General features: G+C 41.8%; 1 protein-coding gene across 2 annotated transcripts; it reads right to left on the minus strand.

Moving 5' to 3' along the window:
- Positions 1 to 22: 22 nt before the first annotated feature.
- On the minus strand, positions 23 to 21,102 carry atg2a (autophagy related 2A). Of its 2 annotated transcripts, none has more exons than XM_027016812.2 (42): positions 20,566 to 21,102; positions 19,999 to 20,161; positions 19,751 to 19,900; positions 19,395 to 19,497; positions 17,416 to 17,554; positions 16,881 to 17,048; positions 16,489 to 16,588; positions 16,208 to 16,384; positions 15,821 to 15,963; positions 15,627 to 15,696; positions 15,262 to 15,514; positions 14,444 to 14,585; positions 13,783 to 13,881; positions 11,598 to 11,759; positions 11,227 to 11,494; positions 10,921 to 11,008; positions 10,567 to 10,729; positions 10,242 to 10,384; positions 9,946 to 10,076; positions 9,660 to 9,814; positions 9,416 to 9,566; positions 9,121 to 9,305; positions 8,960 to 9,040; positions 8,231 to 8,337; positions 7,978 to 8,070; positions 7,831 to 7,901; positions 7,662 to 7,738; positions 7,403 to 7,573; positions 7,137 to 7,266; positions 6,657 to 6,883; positions 5,801 to 6,030; positions 5,433 to 5,568; positions 5,082 to 5,297; positions 4,713 to 4,814; positions 3,777 to 3,861; positions 3,531 to 3,687; positions 3,384 to 3,453; positions 3,049 to 3,131; positions 2,642 to 2,763; positions 1,993 to 2,147; positions 1,306 to 1,458; positions 23 to 1,211 (listed from the first exon to the last, which is right to left on the minus strand). In XM_027016812.2, the coding sequence occupies exons 1-42, from the start codon at positions 20,734 to 20,736 to the stop codon at positions 975 to 977; spliced, it is 6,027 nt and encodes a 2,008-aa protein (XP_026872613.2). In that variant the 5' UTR covers positions 20,737 to 21,102; the 3' UTR covers positions 23 to 974. The 2 variants fall into 2 exon arrangements, with proteins under 2 accessions (XP_026872613.2, XP_026872605.2); XM_027016804.2 differs by having other exon boundaries at positions 7,403 to 7,588.
- Between the last annotated feature and the right edge of the window lie 122 nt (positions 21,103 to 21,224).

The following is a 21,224-nucleotide window of genomic DNA, read 5'->3' on the forward strand; positions in this document are numbered from 1 at the left end:
CCATATTAATTACAGACTCTCATTCAAATGTACATGTTTTATTATTTTTGTATTAATCTGTTTACACATTCTCTTGGTATTATACAGATGATTCTTACAGCTTATGATATAGTAATAATTACAGGAAAAACACATACTGATCGCTATGAGTCACATAGCCAATAGATCACCCCACAAATACACAATTCCTCCCTCACCCACTCATAAGATACATGAATGTATGTGCGCACAACCTCACCTGCCTTAAACTGTATTATGAATTTAATGAAAAAATGTAAAAGCCATTGCCAAAACACAACTAACAAAACAAAACCAAGCAAGTCTGAACTTGGGAAACTGGACAGATAAGCAGACCTTTCCCCACTTATTTGAAGTCTGATAAAATAGCAAACAAAATGGAACAGATGTTAACACAATACGAAACTAGCATGGACATGCTATAGACACATGTATGCAGGCATCAGGAGGAGAGACAGAACTACTGCTCAAAAATGTATTTCACCTGGACATTAAACAGATTCATGGCACAATAACATCAGGGTCATAGTTTAAAATAGCCAAAGGTTATTAAACAGGTTTACACAGTCCTACAGTTTAAGAAAACACCCTGATGCCTTTTGTGTATTTCCAAGAGGAAATAAAAATTAGTAGCAGGTCATTTGGTAAATAGTAAACAGTGTTCTGGATTGGTATAATTGCATACTTTCCGACAAGGTGAGATGGCAGCGAATTGCACTTGGCTGCCTACAGAGAGCTTTGCTTGTACCAAAGTGCACAATGAAAAATGTTGCACTGCATGAATGTGATGAAATGTGCAACTAACATCTGGAAGCCACTTAAACATCTCAGGTTTCACTGAGCGGCAGATCTCTTCATCTTCGCATTAATACTCAGAAATACATGTTCACTTGTACACTCACACCTTCAGTCTACCATTCACACTACCAAAAAGACTCAACAGCCATCTGCATCAGTCACTCTTGGCTATCTTCTGTGCGCCATTTCAGGAAGTCCTCCTTCCTTGCATCCGGTTTGATTTGGTTCCGCATACCTCCGAGCAGGTTGGAGGTGGCCTCAGAGGCCACTATTAAGGGACGCACGACAGTGGGTGGGATCTGACGCAGAACCCCACCCACTGCCCCCGGAAGACCTTTCTGCTCATGGCCGCGAGAGGCCACATCACACAGGGTCTGAGCCGTGTCGATCACTCCCTAAAAATATAAGAACATTTAAATATTAAAAACTGATTAACAGCCAGTGGGTACAATGAATCAGTGCAAAGTAATAAACTGCACAGCATAATACCTCTCTGACAGTGTCATAGGCCTTGGCCACGCCTTCTCTGAGGTCAGCTGGTTGGGGGGTCCGTCTAGGTCGGGAGATAGGACGTCCCTCAGTGATGTAACGTGTTAAAGGTGGAGTCGGGGACAGGATGTCATACACTGTTTCAGCTGTGGCCTGCAGAACACATTTGGATGCATACAATTTTGCATAATATCCACAATTTTAAGTCCCAATGAGTCAGGTGGTAAATACAATTTGAGATAAAATGCCTGAAAACATTCAAGGATTTTATAAAGACAGTGCTGAGTTTTTTGTCTTTTCTATTTAAATCCAGATATATGTATGGAGCTTATTTGATACTTAGTAACAATATATCAGTTTTTTAGATGTGTTTTCAGATGTGTGCATATTAATGGACCTTAGAAAATATGTTTCACACCATGTCACAAAATAATCTTACCACAAGACTGACTCAGTAACAATTGTTATATTAGTTTTATACAAAGTGTTATAATATTAATAATTAAGAAATAAGAAATGATTAATTTAAGTACATTATTCTTATTTCATAACTCATTTAAAAATGGCACATTGTGCCTCCAACAGTTGTAACTGATACCAAACAACCTAAGGTATCTAAAGCAACTTGGTTGATTTGGCATTTAATACTTCACTGAATAAATAAACAACGGTGCTGTGTACATGTACCTGTATGGCCTGCACCAGTCTGTTGCTAAGCTCCAGAGCAGCAGAGGCTGTAGAGGTGCCAAAGGATGCTGCCCCCCTCTGGAGGCCACGGATAATGCGTCCATCTCTCCTATACTGCTCAATAGGCATCCAGAACAGATCTCGCACACCATGGACTATAGTAAAAGGTTGGTGGGCGGGCACCAGGGCAGAAGATGAAAGAAACAACCATAAAGAATATATAAGCAATAAACACAATTATAAATTTCTCAGCTTTGCTAGTCCCATTCCCGTTTCACTCTAAATTTAACAAAAACCCACATATTTTTTGTTAAAAGATAAAGGCTAGCCTTAGCCTAAAATAACTTTCAATGGGGAGACACCTAATTACTTACATTTACATAATTTAGCAGATGCTCTTATCCAGAGCGACTTACAAAAGAGTATCCTGAACTAATACAAATAGGTCTGAGTCCAAAAATACCCTCAGAACAAGATACTGCCTGAAATAACAGTCTGTTCGGTAACTTAGATTCAGAGATACAATACAATACAATGCTTACAATACAAGACAATACTTCACCTGGACAAGAAATCGACAAAGATTATTCACATTAACATTTAGTACATTTTGTTAATGAACAAAGCATGTTGCATAATGCATACTTACAGAGCTGAACTACAGAGTGCATTGGACCTACACCTCCCAGAATGCCTGGTAGTTGGTTCTTTCTGATGTCAGTCAGCCACTCGTTCACAGCATACTGAATGACTTTGTCAACACCCAGCAGTCTAACAAAACAAAGCATAGCAAATTTGAACCTCCCTTTGCTTCTGTATTCAATAGCTATCAATATCTAGCTACCTGACAGATAATGTCCTGCAAAGTGACACCCATCACAGTACAGGAAAATATGGCGAAACTATCATGGAAAAAAGCAGACAGACATATTCTCTACAAAATAATCAGTCAGATGGTGTCATTGGAAAAGAGGGCAATAGTAGGTGAAGTGCTGAGAGGCATTCAGATCCTTGCTAGGGGCAGCTGGTGCTTGCGAGTGGGGCAGAGCAAATCACCCGTGTCTACAGCACAGCCTCTTCAGCTTAAGCTCGGAGCAGTTCAGCTGCGCCAGGCCAATCAGAATCCCTGCAAACGTGCCCTATGAAATCACATGACATCACGGATTTTACACAGTGTAGTCTGGCTGTATCTGTAAAACTGGTCAATAAAAAATGCCTACAAAAGAATTATTAAAAAAAAACAAGAAAAAAAACTTTTTTTTACTTTTGCATTTTGCTATACAACTCCTTTGATATAAGATGCAAATCAGCACCAGCACTCATTTTGTTGTCATGACCAATTTCTAACACAGAGAAGTTTGTGCAAATCAGTGCAGCAACTGAACTCTTACCTGTTCAATAGCCACATGCTTCCCATGGTAATCAAGCCAGATGGGAACTTCTGAGGTGAAACGAAACTCTCTAAAAGGAGACATTAAGACTATATTAAGAAAACATACTTTGTTGCAACAAAGCAATAAAACCCATGTTTGTTTTACCGGAAATAGATTGGCTGGTCAGAGGAGGAGGAGGAAGAGCCAGCTGAAGAGGAGCTCTGCTCGCTATAGGTTGTCTCCACAGAAGCAGTCAGATCAGGGCCCAATCCAGAGCCATGGTCCACCTCCTCTGCCTGCTTTTGAGTAATGTCTGCCTTTACTGTAAATTCAGGGAGGGATGACAAAATATAGTTGGTAGTGTTCTATTCATCTGATTGTAAATGCTGCTTCAAACTTTCATAAGCTTACCCTCAGCTGCTATGTCAACAGAAAGGTAGGGGTTAACCCCGGCTGCCATACTGCTAAAGAAGTCCTTCAGGAAGAAAAGTGCATCCTGAGGGAACAATAAAAATGAGAGTAGAGACAGTCTCAGTGCTTACCCATTAAATATTGCCCCCAAAAAGGAAATGTATTTGTGTGTGACACTTCAATGCCATCTCGGGGTACCTCATATTTAAAATAAAATAATTAACAATAGTGAGGTAGAAAGAACAGGTTATAGTGTTCTACAACAACAAAATCAGTAAACCAATAAAATATTGTAAAAATAGACTATAGACTAATGAAATGGGAAAAACAAAAAAAACAGAATTAAATGAACGAAATGAATAAGAACCAAGATAAAATTAAATAAAATAAAAATGTTAAGAAGCTACACAAAAAGTAACTCATTCAGTCAGGGGCCTAATATACTAAAAACTTCGCTCATGATTTGAAGCCTGGTTTTAGGCATACTTAATGTCAATGTAACTGCATGATCTGACATAGTGACCATTGAAAAAGATATAGACTGGTATTAGAGGGGTGAGAAGATCCCTTAAATATGTTGGTGCTCTAGCAGCCATAAATTTTAAAATGAATTGGAAGGCAGTATATGGATTTTAATACAGGAGCGATAAATTGTGTAGTCTAGCATGTTTTAATTAATATTTCATGTTAATAGGTCTGAGTCTATAATAATGTTATACTCATGTTCAAACAATAATTTTTTAGTTAACATTAAGTACACCCTATTGTTTCATGAAGCACTGTCAAGCACCAGAGAATTTGTGAATTCTTTTTCCACATCCAGATTTGGGCCTCCTTAACAACCTTTTTGAATGTTTAAATTCTACTGTACTCTGAACAGAGATACCGGCAGTTCATTAAACCCAACATCAGTAATGCTTCCATGGTAAGACTTACTTGGTCTATGTTGAGTCGGAGAGGCAGGAGGCTGACTCGCAGGCAACACTCTGGTCCTCCCAGTCCAGACTCAGGGAGCACCTGAAGAGCTTTCACAGTCAACTGCAGCACACACACACACACACACAGCTATGTTAACCACATATACTGCACCAATTAAGACTACAATTCATGACCCCTCCCCCCCAACCCCACTGGTTGCTGATGCATTGATACACTCCTTTCTGTACTCTTTGCTACCTCTCTCATTTTCAGTGTTGTTTCTATGCTATTTGTTTCCTTTTCACCCTTCTGACCTCACTATGTTCTAGCTGCCTAGGGGCCACAGTTACTGTTGGACAGTATGGGAAAAGATCCAGCCCCGCTCACCATGTTGGAGTGGGCTCTGCGGGGCATGCTCTCGCTGGTGTACAGGTAGAGGAATTTGTTGATCTGGGAGGAGGCCAGTCTGTCGCGCACCTCCAGTTCCTGCACGATGAATACCTGCCGGGACAGGGGCTGCTCTCCCATGCTCGCACTTTCTGCGTCCTGCCCAGGGACAGCAGAGGACGACACCATGGGGTAGGACTCGTGCTGGAAACTGACCTAGAATGACAAGTGAGGTAGAGGGGTGAGAAACTGCTGAGCTGTCATACGGGACACGACGGAAAGAACAAATATTTGTTCATGAAGTTAATATGAGCAAACGCTGTTTAAGTGTCAGTTTAGCACTCTCACAACCTTAGTCAGCTGGATCTCCATGAGGAGCGAATGCTGTCTGCCATTTCCCCCCACCCAACGCCATGAGTTCTGGGGTCTGGAGGAGCCAGCCGAGCGGGATGGAGAACCACGGGCCCCTGGAGGGGCCGAACGACCCCTGGAGAAAACACGCATGTCGTCTCACAGAGATCATGAAGAGGGGCGCATATGCGTTACACTCATGCCCTAGTCAAGGAAAAGTTGGTGTTTTTTAAATCAGCTAACAAGTAAACCTTTCAATTCGCTGAGTCTGGTGTTTTACAGAAGCAAAAAAACAAAACAAAAAACACACAGAAAAACAGAATAGTTGTTAACCACTAGATATCAGCCAGTTAAAAGATTTCCCTCACCTGTGGCTGTGTTGGGTGAGAGTGGAGATGGGTTTACCCCCAAAGTCTTTGCCCCCATAGAGATGCCAGACGACAGACACCTCCCTGAGCACGACCCTGCTCTGGGGCACAGGGAAGTGGGCAGGGGCGCGCAGCAGGTCGGAACTGCCCCGGGGCCGAGAGAAGTAGCCCTCACGCACCTTTATTGGGCCCTGACATAACACGGTGACAACCGGCTCTCCATCCTTAGGCTGCACAGGGTCAAGAGGAAGAGAGGAAAGTACTGTTCTGCATTTCTGAATTCACTTTCAATCCTGATAACTATTGAACAGGACTAAAAATTTTTAAAGTAGAAAAAACCCCCAGAAGGAACTGAATACAATAGATTGGTGGTTTCAAACTCAGTCTAGGTAACATGCCACATTATACTTATACTTATTATAAGTGGGCAGAACCAAAAATGCAGTTAAATAATAATTAATAACAGATGAACAACTCCCCTTAAATGTGTTTATCATCATTTATCTAAAAATTGCAAACCTATTTTTAAACGATTCCTTTAGATAGAATCATATATACATCGTTAAATTCTTAACATTTTGTGGGTAACCTGGAGTTTATTGCTCTGGTTGCCCCCTAGTGGAATATATTTTCCTCACAGAGACCAAGTCTTTTAACCTTTGTAATGCAGTCTTTCAAATTGAATACAACATTAAAAATTACTTAATACAATATTAAAATATGATTTTAATTTAAAACATTCTAGATTAATAATTGTGCTGATCCCAGCCTGGTAGCCATATGTTTGTCAAAAACGCTTAACAGAAAGGCATAGAATAAAGAACGTGAGTGCAGGAAGAGGTAATAAAGTGCTCACAGGAATGCCCATGCCTGGAGCCTCTAGGATGCAGAAGTCATCGTTGTCAGTGGAGCATTCGGAACCCTCCTCTGACATCATGTCAACATTTGCCTCATTGGCTGTGGCCACTAGTCCATCAAGCTCCAAGTCCTCCCCCTCTAAAATGGAGGAATGCGATTTGGGGGCTTCTCCTGGGAATAGGTACACTGAGACAGGTGACGCCCGCTTTAACGAGGAGGAAGGGTCTGCCAATCAAAGAATTTAGCAAACCAATGGACAATCAGAAATCAAGCGAAGCATGGAATAAAAGCTGTAGTTACAGAAAGCATTCAGTTTTCTGAAAATTAAACCAGCATAAAAGTTGGCTCAGTGTAGGCTACTACAGCAGGTAACAATGCTAGAGTAGTTTTCCCAGCACTACATGGTGGGGCAAGATGGGGCAGTTAACGGATAAAACCATAAATGTAATTCCTATAAATTACTGTGATAAAATTTTACCTGTGTCTTCATGGTCCTCTTCATGGTGGATCCTTTCTGTGTCAATTAAAGCATCAGTAAGATCGCACTGGTTAATCTCTGCCGTCTCCGCTGGTGGATAGAGGGGTACAGATGTAGGAGCTTCTGATAGCTGGGGGGGGAAAAAAAAAAAAAAAATCTCCATATAAGAATCTGGAACCCCAGTTAACTGCTTATAAACAGCAGCAATTAAAGTTTGACACTTCTTTAAAGTAAAAAAAAAAAGAAAGCCTGAGTCAAGTTCGCACGGGGAGCTTCTGTCCGGCGATTTCGGTGGGGGACGTGTGGCGCGGGGGCGGGTGTAGGTCGCCCTGCGAGACCAGGTACTGGAGCATGTTTACCAGAGCAGCACAGGAGTCTGCACAGGTGTGCACGTGAACCACATTATTTGAGCAGCGCAGGTCAAACAGAGGCTGGGACTGAACATGGAATACCTGTGTTAGAAACATCTTTGGCATTAAAAAAAAAATTAAATGTAACTAAGGTATAAACAAATATAAGGCTCACCAGTTTGCCAGTGTCACTGCCTTTCCATGTAGTAATAGCCAGCTCCAACAGGTCAATGTCTAATACACACACATAGTCTGGAAGGGAGGAAAAAAAGATCAGTAGCAGAATGTTATTATTTAGTGCAGCAAAATATAGACAGATGAGTATTTCAGATGAGTATTTGTACCTCGTCTCAAATCCACAGTCTCGTTCTCACATTTATCAGTGAGGTACAATGCCGAGTCATCCAGGATGAACCTAAAAAGAGTTGCAAAGTCATCAGATTCAACCAGCAGAATACACCGAAGCTTGTTCCATTACAGAGTGCCAATACCTGAGGTGAAAGGTAGCAGTATCCACAATAATGTTACTGGACAAAGAGAAAGATTCTGCCGTCAACAACACTCGCAGTGGAAGGTACAGGGGCCTGGATAGGACAAAAATAGAGAAAAATTATGTATACCAAGAAAATATGTATTTTTCATAAGGGTATTAGGGTAATATAAATAATCTGACACATCAACCTCTAACCTATATTTTGTTAGGCTTTGCTGTAAGATTCAACTTCTAGGTTCTAGAACTTTTACCTGTAGTCAACTGCACAGGTGGCCAGGTGTGTGTGCAAGACAGTAATGATGACAGGTGGTGTGTATCCTAAAATATCATCGTCAATGACATCCAGAAAATCCACCAACTAAACATGAAACAGAGGAAATTAACATTGATGGGGTATGGGTAGCAGTGGGAATCTGGACATGCACTTCTGTTTCCAAGAGAATGAATGGACCCACATCCTTCTTGGGATTCCTCATTCTTCTAGCTGTGCTAGACATAGTCTAGTTCAGATGAAATTGGTGTATCATGTGTAAATGACAAAGGCCAGGCTAGCCAAACTTAACCCAAATTGGGATCTCCAAGCCTCTGCTACCCTCTCTCATAAGGTTTGCACATGTCCTCCCCGGTGCAACCTTTTGGTATTCAATATTTGATTACTTTCCCATCATTCTGCACAAAACCCTTAGCCCCTTTGCCTTATTTTTGTTTCATTTTATACCTCCAAATCCAATTGTATTGCCCTTTCTGAGGTGGTGCTATTTAGGACTAGCATGCAAAGCTTTTCTCATAACTGGGGATCTTCCCTCAACATTTTTTTCCTGCCAGTACACTTCTCTTGAAATCATATACAATCCCTATAAATGTTCAACTTATGACATGGTGTGGATGTATTTAGTTATTAGAAAATTGATTAATTCAAACATTAAATATAAACAAAATAAAAAGTGACATCTAAGAATCCATTACATTAATAGTGGTACCTGTTCGTGCCAACTGTGATTGGTCATTGCCATGTGATGTCGTAAAGTAGCACCTTGGAGTCGTAGGGCAACAAGAAACTCCTGAGGAAGAGCAAAAGCTGAGTAAAAGAGCTTACTACTTAATGTAGATATAGAGATGTTGAAAACTAAAACACAGCAACCTTGACATTGCGTTGGGGGTCAAGTGTGATTTTGATGGCAGTCGACAACATTTGACCACCTGCCCCTCTGCCTCCCACGCTGCTGACACCCACCTCTGTGGGATAAATGGTAGGGTCCAGATGGCTTGGGGGAACAAACCTGGGTATTTCTAATCGTACAGGAGTGGGGGAGTCTGGAACTTCCGCTACATAGAGAAAGACAAAAAGGTGAGATTTTAGTTTTGTCCTGAATTAAAAGTTTAAAGTAATACATAAATAAGAGCAAGATATGTAGGAGGAGTCAAGAGTACTTTACCTTTGTGATAGAGCTCAACCTTTTTGCTTTCTATAGTCAAGAAATTTAGGTTGGGATTATTTTGGTGCTGTGTAACACTGAAAATCTTTCCCCCTTCAAAGTCTAACAGTAGTTCCCCATGGCACTGTTCCACCCTCCGACCTGCCTCATTCTGTGAAAGCACAATAGGAAAAAGATAAAATATGGCACACCTTCTCTCATCCTATTTTGAGTGACAGGATTGCAAAAATGGTAATTTGCTCACTTTAGTGTCCGTCATGACCTGGAGGCGCCCCTTGCCAATAAGTACAGTTAAACATAGGAAACTTAGGGCATAGTCAAGTTGGGGCTCAGGTTGCTTCTTTTTATCAGGTTCTCTTGGGGAGCAGAACTGGGGCTCTTCCTCTTCTGAATCAGATTCTACAAATAGCAACAAAAAAAATTAAAAATCACACACACGCACACGAATCCTGAACCACATTAATTCAAAATGTATAAAATCACTGTCGGTCGCAAACAGGCAATAAACACAGGATGTTTAAGTGCCTCACCGAGTCTGAAGGCAGATTTGCAGAGCTGAAACTCATCCTCTGATCTCTGCTGTTGCGGGAGGTTGGGAGTGCTCTTGGAAGAGGTCAGAGGAGGAATAGGAGGCTCCCACATCAATAAATCATTATTGATCCTGTGAAGACAAAAAATGAAAGCTAAAACATTAATACAGAACTTCAAACAAACCCCATACTACTGCTAAGGTGGTCACTTTTTTAAGGCAGAGCAGATAGAACACTCAGAAGATTTAAGCTTCATAGTTGAAGCTGAACATGCAGTAGAGCGGGAAAGCACTTGCCTATTGTAGATGCTCTGGAAGGCTACTTTACTGGGCACGAGCACGTAAGCCACAGGCAGTGTGATCTCCACCTCACATTGACACTGAGACACACAGAGGGACTGGAACTCCTTCATCTCCTCGGGATCTGCGGGGATCACCATCTAGAAACAGGAACAAGTACAGTGAATGGGTGAGTGCTGGGGGGTGGTGTAGAGGGTAGAGGGGTTACAGGGATAGTGAAATATAGAGGATTTAAAGATGGTGGTGTGAAAAGACAACAAGCAGGGAAGAACAAATCAAGCACAAACACAAAAAGCAGCAGAGCGAGGAGAAAGCTGCCCACCTCCTCGGTCTCAAACATGGTGCGGTTGGAGGAGAAGGGGGAACTGTTCTTTTCCCTCATCTCACAGGGGTTTTCCATAGACGTTGAGCCCAGATCCCTGTTCAACCCCACACCACCAACTCCACCATCAAAACCCGCTCCTCCACTCACACGCACCACAATTCTACACAGAGTCAGAAAAAAATTACAAAAGTGGAGACAGAAGCAAAATAATACATTTCAGAGATATGTGAGAAGTTGAAAAAATTCTGTATCTAGTGCGAGATATTCATCTTTAAGTTAACCATCTAAACACCACTTTTAGTTATGTTCATTGCAAGGACTACAATAATCACCCACACTACACAAACACACCTAGGTGTTCCTTCTGTCTTCTCCAATTCCAGATTACTTTGAACACAGATACAGGGGAAAGAACCCCCCTCCCATCCCTCATAGACTCCTAAGAAAGGGGGAAAAAAAAAGAACACTCAAAAAAAGCACTCTCGCTGACATTTCCACATCAAGCATAGACTAAATTCTCTAGTGACAACTACAGCATATATGAGTCATTTAAGGGCAAAACCCTGCATATATCTTTTTAGCAAAGAGAAAAGCTGTACTCCTTAGTTTAACTGGCACTGCAGAAGGTGTGCGTTTGAGCGAGGTCGGCCCTCTCACCATGCATGTCGCTGAAGGTTGCTTCCAGCAGCTGTGTAAGCTTGGCCGACGAGGCAAAGGGCATCTCCTGAGACACACTGGCCGGCCCCTGCTGCGACCTCAGCTCCAGTCTGGACATATCCAGGGTCAGTACCTCGGTGCGCACTGCCCGCTGGCAGACAGGCCTTCTTTGACCTAAAGGTCGAAGGTCGGGGATGGGGAAGCGCAGCCTGATCACAGCATGGGGGGAAGAGAGGGTGATGGAGGAGAGCTGCACCATGGCCTGTGTCTGTGGAGCAGAAGGGGGTGATATAGTGGAGAGAGAACAGTAATGAAATCAGTCCCAGCGCAAGCATGCATAACAGAAGCAGTGGCGTTGTGTACGGCAAGACCTGGGTGTGTGTCGGCTTTGCAGCCTGGCTGGGGCAGTGGCTCAGGGCCTGGATGATGCTGTCCAGTCTACCCAGTGTGTCCAGGTCTACCTCAGTGGTGAGCTCTCCCAGGTCCACACACACCGAGCACTCCCTGTGCACCATGCGCTGTTTTGAGCCACTCTGCACAAGAGAAGAACACACCTTCGTCTTCAACCAAGAAAACGCCAGTCATTTATGTTAATTACTGTTTACCGTGTCCCAGGTCCCCACTCAGAGTTTCTGCAGAAATTTTCGGACTTCTTATCAGGCATAATGCTATCTACTAAAACAGCAATTGTCGTTGGTGATTTCAATGTTCACTTTGAAAATAAACATGATTCTTTTAAAATGAACTTGAAAATGAAATCAATTAATTACTGATTCCATGAGTATCATTCAGAATGTGGTGGGACCTATGCATAATTGTAACCATACTTTAGACCTAATCCTGTCTCTTGGTACTGACAGACAATTAGCAATACTTCCTCAAAGTGAGGCAGTATTTGACCACTTCATTACAACTTATGAATATTTGAACCATAATTCGTTGGCTGCCCTGTTCATCAAACTAAACAAACTATTACTGTTACTATCTGCTACAAAAGCTGCACTTATTGACTTTACCAGATTTAACACTGATTTACCTGTAGCTCCAGTAGGAGCATATAACTGAGCACACTGGGAATTCGTTCCAAATAACTAGATACGGTTGCACCATCTCAAATAAAAAGAATGAGCGACAATGGCTCCTTGGTACAATGATCATACGCATAGTCTCAAATGAGCCACATAAATCTTGGAATGCAAATGGAGAAATACTAAATTAGAGGTATTTAAAGTGTCTTGGAAAAATAGCCTTAATTAATATAAATATGCCCACTCTGTGGCAAAATCACCATACTCATCCTCTCTAATAGAGAAAGAAAAAACAACAACAACAATCCAAGATAATACTATACCAAAACCAACCAGGAATCATACTGAAATTAAATTCCTGATCCCACAGGAATGCAGCAGTAATGGATAGTAATAGTAATAGAAGTTTTTTAATCACAAGATTTAAAAATATCAGGAAAAAAATGAATTGTGCTCTCTTGGACCCTGTTAATCTGCAAATGCATTCTGGCAGCTGCCTGGTTAGTTCAGACAAACATTTAGAATCCTTTTCCTCAATCTGTCTGGAGGAGCTTTGATAAATTCTTTGATAAATTCTTCCAAACCATCCTCATGTATACTTGATCCAGTTCCACCTCATTTACTCAAAGACTTACTGCCTATTGGTATAGAACCTTTGCTCACTCTGAACTCTTCTCTGGGCCCAAGCTATATTCCAAAATCATTAAAACTTGTAGTTATTAAGCCACCAATTAAGACCAATTACAGGCCAATTTCAATTAGTCCATGCTTTTATCTCATCAAGACTGGATTACTGTAATGGTCTTCTAATTGGATGCTCTAAAATGTTAAAAGTCAGAAACAAAAGACACATTCCCAATTTTTAAATTTAGGCTTAAGCCTTACCCTTTTCCATATAAAAGGTGCAGCCCCTGGAGCCCCCACTTGTAGAGCTTTCTGGTAATCCGAGATGTTGAAGCTGTCGTCCAGCAACTTTGTGTGTTCACTTAAATTTGTAATGAAGATTTACTTTGACCCTCATTAACCCATTTTCAAACCAACAGGAATTTGAGACATTGCCAGTTAAAGGCATGCGAACCACCACATGCCTCATCATACACTCCTTATGCTCCAAATTAACTATTGTGGTTTAGACCACAAGTTGGCCTGATTGAATTCCTAACCAACTGATAGTGTCATCAGCCACTTGGTACCCTGTGGTCCTATAACTCCTTTACACACTTCACGTGTCATGTCAGCCTACTGTTCAGATTGGCATAGAGCTGGACGTTGGTGCTTAGCAAGATGAAAACAGTTTAACATTTTTTGACATGCTGCTGTTCTCTCTATTGGCCAACTGTATCTGCAAATAAACTATTTTCATCTCAAATTCTATTTTCTATGTCATGCCAGTGTTTCTTGCAAAGTTCTCAAGGTAGTGGAGGCAGCCAGAACCTGCAATCTAACACAGTTTTAGTTGCGTGATGACTAAACTCCACCCACTGTGTCAAACGTCTGATTACTGAGTAAACTAACTGAGCTGGAGCACCTTTCGCTGGTGTTTTTCCATCAGGCTGTAGTGGAGTTGGGCACAAGGTCTGGCGGTGGCTCCCACAGTAAAGAGACCAGCAGTCTGGAACTGCAACAGCTGTAGAGACAGACACACACAAACACACGCATGCACAGGTCAATGCATTCTTCCAGAACAACCAATGCGTTCTCATGCAGTAGTTCAGACTTAATAATGCCTGGTAATATGCAGTTTACTTAAAACTAAATGACTCTCATAGATGAATAATTATCATACAGGATTATCAGGATTATGACACATTATCATGTGTGTTCAAGAATGAACCCACACTTTCTAAAAGGATGAATGTGAATCCAAGGAGTCACAGTATTAATAATGCCTAGCTCCACTCTCACAGGGCTTACTGTTCACTGGTTATCTCTGGTTATCTCTGGTTATGTCCACTCTGAATGAGCACTTCTGATATTAGAAAACTGTTGTTCTCATCCAGCAATCTTAGCACCATCAAATGTTCCCTGTGTCTGTGTACTTCCATAGATGTAGAAAATCATCACCCTGCTAATTGCACATGTTTGTGTTACATGGTACATGGTCTATGAGGTGTAATTAAAAGTGCAAAAGTGTAATTAGATGTGTGCTTTGTGGCATGGTGCATAAGCGACTGCTGCAGGTTCAGTACCTCAGTGTACTGGGGCTCGCCTGGCTCCCACAGGCACTCCAGCAGTTCCAGCCTGCTAAAGGAGAGGTCAGAGGTCACAGAGGACGCATGCCGCCCGGAGCTACGCATCTCGCATGTCACCTGCACGGCCGCCCCTGTCAACCTAGAGCAAGGAACAACAGAATCAAGAGCTCTGCTCCCAACAGAGAGTAAGACATGGGAAAATACAGTATGTTCTCATCCTGTTAGTGGTCAGTGATCAGTCAATGATAAACACTGTGCTGAGCTACACATACTACCTATAAAATGAGTCCTCACATTAATTTATAGTCTGTTTATAATTTATAGTCAGTAGACAGTCAAGTTTCAGAAAATATGGTAGAGTATCCATAGCAACTCTAAATCAAGCAGCTTGCCAAGCTAAAGCCATCCATCCAGCTTCAGATGCTGAGGTTTGAGCATTGTTCACTGTCTCCGGTGGGTAGAGGATTTAGGCAGGTAAAAATGTACTTTTGATAATGTTAGCACAACTAATCTACTAAAAAAACATTAGCTTCCCGTAGCAACACAGCAGCAAATTAAGTTTGCTTGAGTAATGACCGATGCAACGTGAGCAAATAAAGCCCCTGGTCAAGCAATCCTCCTCTGCTAGACTGTAAATGCCACTTTCACAAAACTGCTGATGTTGCCCAGCAGAACAGCTGCATGCCAGAGGTGAGCTGTGAGAGTCTTTGCCTGTCTAAACATCTAGGATCAGAATATACTGCCTTGTGAATATTAAAAATACTGCTTAGACTTCCCATTACATTTCCAAAAGTAAAGAAAGAAAGTGAGTGTACCTGAGATGAGAGTGAGGGCAAGCTTTAGCGAAACTGCCTCTCAGATTCTTAAAGTCTCTCTCGCTGAACATACTGTCTCTGAAGAAGGCCAGCTCATGGAAGAACACCTGGGACACCTCAGCCATTGGGGACAGGCCTTCAGTACCAGGAGGTGGCTCTTGCTCCAGCAAAGTCAGGGTGACTCCACCCAGAGAGAGGCGGAGCAAGGCTTCAGGCTTCATAGATTCTGACTGGCCACCATGGGCCGAGGACCCTACACAGCAGAACAGGCCGGGTGCTTTCAGAAATTCCACAAATAGTGGGGCATGAAAAGCAAAGTGTGTGTGTGTGTGTGTGTGTGTGTGTAAGTAGAAAGGGTAACATACGTGCAGGCCTGCTAGGTATGCTGGATAAGGCTCCTGGTACAGGATAACGTCTGGGGCAGTTGAGCATTCCCTGACAGGTGAAACACAGACGCACCAGAGAGTGAAAACACCAGTAAAATTTCATAAGAACTGCTGCAAATAAGACACAGCATCTCTCTCATGAACACACATACACAAACTCTCGGAAGGCTGACCTGTGGAGACAGAGGGTGTGTCTGAGCTACACTGCTTTGACTGTGTGTTGAGGACTCCATGTCACTGTCTGAGAGCTCACTTCCCGAACGTGTTGACATTACACTGCTCGTCATACCGCCAGGACCCATGGAGAAAAACATCTCTGAGACACAGAGAGAGGGAAAATGACAACAAGAAAAGCATAACACAAACTGAACATGAAATAATTACAGAAAAACAATTTTAGGACCAGTCCTGTATACACAAACAGAGGAACGATTATAAGATTTGCAAAGCATTAACATCAGCATAGCAAGTAAAAGCTACACACTTCCAACTGAAGAAGTAAAATAAACACACACACACACACACACACACACACACACACACACACACACCAACCTAACCTCCATTCTCCAGGCTGCAGATGTAAGGTTCTCCATCCAGCTCCAGATCGCGGTCTGCCACATCTGTACTGAGCTGCTTGCTGAGATCCTCCTCTATCAACCTCAAATCATCTGAACCCAGAGGCCTACTGTGACCACCAGCACCAATCCCAGCACCATGAGAATTACTGCCTCCCTCTGCAAGAGCGAGCGACACAAGGACAGTGAGCGCTAAGAGACAGTTGACAGCTGAATGACAGGTAAACAATGGTAAGTATTCAAAGGCAAGGTGAACATGTAACCTGTCTCAATGCAGAGGGCAGTCAGAAGGTCCGTCAGGTGAATAATCTGAGTGGGAGACAACAGCAAGTGGAGGCAGCCGACTTTGCCGTCCAGCTCCAGCTGAAAGACGTGAACCAAATAATTACAAACAAGAAAGTAAAGTGCAAACACTTACTCAAGCCTAGTTCACAGTGTCAGCCCAAAGGCAACCTCAACTGCTGAGAGAGCCTGCACGACAGTCTAAACCCAGCAAAAAATATTCTATAACCACTGATGTCCTTAGATCTCAAATTACATTTATAGCATTTGGCAAATGCTCTTACGCAGGGTGACTTACATATTCTTTATCATTCTTTATTCTTAGTAGCATCTTGCTCTACCCACACAAACAAGCATTAGTGACGCCACATGCCTTGGGCCCTGGGAGCATGTCATTCTGCTTGATTTTGACTATGGTCTCCATGAAGCCAGAGCAGCTGCCAATGAGCAGAGGCCCAGAATGTGGCCGCAGAGGCTGAGGGGTAGAGTCTTTCTTATCATCATCATCCTCACTGCCCTCAGGGTCTTCTGGAACAAGTTCCTGGAAAACAGAAGAGGGCTTTAATAATGTTTGTTTATTATACTGGATAACTATATCAAAATGATTGCCAAAAGGCTTGAGGTTTACAGCATAAAGGGATCTAGCTGGAGAACTCAAGTACTGTCATGTACTGGGATGAGGATAATGGGAGACAATCTTGGTTGTCTGTAGCTTACCTGTATTGCCTTCAATTTACAAGATTAAAGCCAAAGCTTTCATTATCAGTTTGTTGGCATCAACAGTTTTACTTTGCATTGTCAAGCTCAAATTAATTTTTCGCTTTCTACTTTCTGGCAGCCAGTTACACCAACTGGTGACTTATATTAAATCCCATCCCCCATTCCTTGTGGTTTAAAATGGCTCTCACCTGTGGCCCTCCAATAGTCTCATATAGCAGTTGTACTGAGGTCAGCTGGAGAATCTTGTGCAGGAAGGCTGGGGGCTGGTGGATATCTACAGGCACTGTCTGACTTGAGTCTCTCACAGCCTCATCACAGTATTCCAGACTGCATTATGACATGGCCAGCAAGAACAGAATACAGCTCATTAACGGACAGAGGTTTACAGAGAGTTCATTTGTAGCCATAAATGTAACACTGATGACAAGAATAACATCTTTAGAGAGAATGTTAGCTTTACTCCAGGTGCATTTTGTATATATTGGGTAAATCTGAACCATTGCCCTTTTATATATACTAGTCCTGTTTTGGGGGACCATGAGTAATCTGACAATATAATATTATTTTTATACTACTACTATTTAAAAGACCAGCCCTTGGCTGGTAATCCTTTGCAATCTCTGATCTTCTGCCCAAAATCACACAGACATCATGAAAAGCTAAAGCTCTTCCCCGGTGATGCGCTGCCAGGACTGTAATGCAGTCGTTCTCAGTTCCTGCTTATTTTGGGGGCCTTTCACCTTTACTCTGTCTTCAATCAGTGAAATGCTTGCTTAGTGGGGTTTTAGGGTCTTCAGTAGAATGATTCATAGTTCCTGCAGTAGAATCTTTTGGGTCACTATCTTGTTGTTAGACAAAGGCTTTTGGTTGTATATCAGCTGGATGTTTCTGTGCACCTCAGAATTCATCCTACTTTAACAACACGGTCAAACTTTCATTTCAAGCCGAATGAGACGGAACACAGTCTAAATAAAAATTTAGTTACTGTCCAATTACTGTTTTATAAATGAGTGACTCCAATGGTGAGTGAGTAATGTTAAAGTTTAACATTTCAATGGTTCAATTTGATTCTAATCTTTTGTAGTGGCTAGCAATGTCATACATTTTATGAAATGACAGTGCACTTTTATAAGTTGCTCTGGATAAGAGCATCTGCTAAATGCTAGAAATATAAAATGTAGAATTTAGTTAGAAGTGAAAATAAGAGACATCTATATTGAGATGAACCTGCTCTGGCATCTTGTGACAATGTAACTGTAGTAGAACGAGACAGTAGGTGCTACACTAGCATGCTTGCATCATGCTGTACCAGTGTTGTCAGAAACTAAAAACTGAAGAGGTATTGGAAGATGACTATCAAAAAATGTGTCTCTAACTGTATACCCACTAGACGCAAGGTGGGTAACGAAGGTATATGGAAAATATGTATCTTACGTATCTAAGTATGACTGCTTTAAATACTGCACATGTAATAGTTCTCATATTTCAGCCTCTAATTTCTCTCTATATACAACAGACTATTTTATTTATTTATTTTAAAAATGTAATATTGTTCTAACAGTTTACGGAAAATGTTCGCACATGGTGTTTAACTTGGATATTTGTCATGTTTGTACTTTGTCTAGTATAAGCCACTGTCTATTGAAACCAGCTGGATTTATTGCTGTTGTTCACACTGCAAGGAATGTACATGATGATATTTCTAGTATGTGATATAAACTTGACTTAAGAAAAAAGACTATTCTTGCTAGCTTTGAGAAAAATTATATGATTGCATTAGGTATGTAAATGAGAAGGAGTTAACTGTGCCATAGCATTGATTTCAGAGGTTGAAGGATGATCATTACCAGTTCCTGGATCAGCTATGCCACCACAATGAGCTCCATCTTTTTTCCATGTTATTAATTCTATTAAATTCTTTCCTCAAACAGAAATTGTTATATCTGTTGTTTGTTGACATGACTAAAGGCAAAAATTAATAATGAATGATTTTGGACACTGGAACAATGGAGACATGTACACTCAATTTATGCTAGGTATATGACATCATGGATGTTGTGTCGATAATGGGAGAAGAACAGAAGAGAAAGAGAAGCAAGGAGAATACCTTTTATCTCTTGACACAACACTTTAATAGCATTTTACTACACACTTTACATGCACTTACCGTTTAATTTGCATCTCTAAGGCAACCCCGGTCTCAGCATCAAAAGGTTGGTGCTCAATTCTCACTATAGTATCCAGAAAAGTGACTTTGATCCGCCGCAGAACTGTGCAGTATAGAAAAAGGACATTTTGTTAGATTGTACAGCAGTCAATATGAAAATGGGAAAATACAGCCAAATGCGACAATACTTAGCATGACACGTTACCTTTACCAGCATCAAGAATGCTGAATATCAACTTAGTTGCACCTGGTTCCAAAAATGCTACTGGTGGATTATCAGTTATACCACCTGTCACTCTATCTAGGCAATGACCCATGGCCCCTTCTAGCTCACATGAAACTTTGATTATGTATACCAGTCTCAATGGTCTGTGCAAACATCTCCAGCCCCTCCAATGGAGCAGGGGGCTCTTCAGATGCCTCAGGTGGGTCCTTCAAACACTCTTGTGCCAGCTGCATGCTGGACGTCATACATGAGGACCAGCCTTGGGAGTCCCAGCTCCCACCTACAAGAACAAAATGTAAGTCAACTTATATGAGACTCATTGCACAAAATATCTCTCATATACCTGGTCATAAAGATGATTAGGTGCAGTCAACTTACTGGTTCTGTACTTGGGTCTACATGTTATCTGTAGCCCAGTGACTTCAAGTGTGCAGTGGTCAGTGACAAGTGCTGCCCATGGTATTGTAACTGCTATACTCCGCACAAAGCCTTCCACTATCTCCAGGGGAGCCCCTAATGACTCCAGCAACTCATTCACTGCCTGGGAGAGTAGGTACAATATAGATAATGAACGAGACTATTCCTTTGAGAGGTATATCAAGACAAGACATAACATTATAAAGCTACTGTAGTTGTGTTCATGAGTTCAAAGTAATTCCCAAACGTAGTGGTAATACCTACGAGTAAGCTAGATGTGAATAAAAATTACTTGGTCAGCGTGACAATGGATTTCTAGGCCTCACCAACGAGCAGGGATAGATATTAGCTAGCAACCTTGGAAAAAGGCTGCTTTTCAGTCTAAGATGTGCATGGTGACGTTAAGGGTTGTTGTTATTGTTCTCAGCCTAGTCAGAATTGCGAAACACAGCTATGGGTCTCATAGTTTCTTCAGAAGAGACTGGCCTGCACAAGGCTGTGAAGTAGTTAGCTAGCTAGCTAACTTACCCAAACATCGAGGTTGATTTCTTTAATGACTCCACTGCCATTGTACAAATCCAAACTCAGTTGTTCCAAACTCAAACGTTCCTCCAAAAAGTGACCGAGGTAATGCTGTAAAAGGTATCGACAGGCCCGCTTCTTTATTGAGCCAGACCAGGGGAACAGCCACCGAGACATGGGGCCAGAGAAATTGGGGTGAGGGTGCAAAGAGGTGGTGGAGGAAAACGAGTGAGGCAACAGTACTCCGGTAACTGCATAACAATAAACACAAAGTATTAGCTAACGCGTAACGAGGTACAGTCAAATGATAAGATAGGGACTGCTCTCTTGAAGGTGCTACCTAGGCTGGCTGGCTAACTAACTTCCTTTTCAGACACAAAAATCCTGAAATAATTTAAGTCAGGACAAACATTTGTCCCGTGTAATTTTTAAAGGCGTCGTTTCCCTTAAAATAAGTCTCTGTAAAACAAGTTTTCCTTCTGACTAAATGTATTTCGAGTGTGAGCGACAGGTTCTGCGTTTCTTCTCATAAGGTTGTTTATTGTTTTCATACTCAGAGCAAGAGTGGAGCAGCGTCATTACGTCATCAGAGAGGCACCGCTCGGAAAACGGAAGGGAGTGAAGCCATTTTAAGAAGGTCACAAATAAATGTTTCTGACTATGGA

The sequence above is a fragment of the Electrophorus electricus genome, chromosome 12 (genome assembly GCF_013358815.1).
Source record: "Electrophorus electricus isolate fEleEle1 chromosome 12, fEleEle1.pri, whole genome shotgun sequence".
NCBI lineage: Eukaryota > Metazoa > Chordata > Actinopteri > Gymnotiformes > Gymnotidae > Electrophorus > Electrophorus electricus.

What these genes read in the sequence shown, in the direction of transcription:
- atg2a (XM_027016804.2), bottom strand. Translation starts at nt 20,736, where the DNA reads ATGTCTCGGTGGCTGTTCCCCTGGTCTGGCTCAATAAAGAAGCGGGCC. An exon ending in CCATGTTTGAGACCGAGGAG is followed by an intron (nt 10,385 to 10,566) that starts GTGGGCAGCTTT and finishes TCCTGTTTCTAG; the next exon opens with ATGGTGATCCCCGCAGATCC. An exon ending in TGTTGACATAGCAGCTGAGG is followed by an intron (nt 3,688 to 3,776) that starts GTAAGCTTATGA and finishes CTGAATTTACAG; the next exon opens with TAAAGGCAGACATTACTCAA.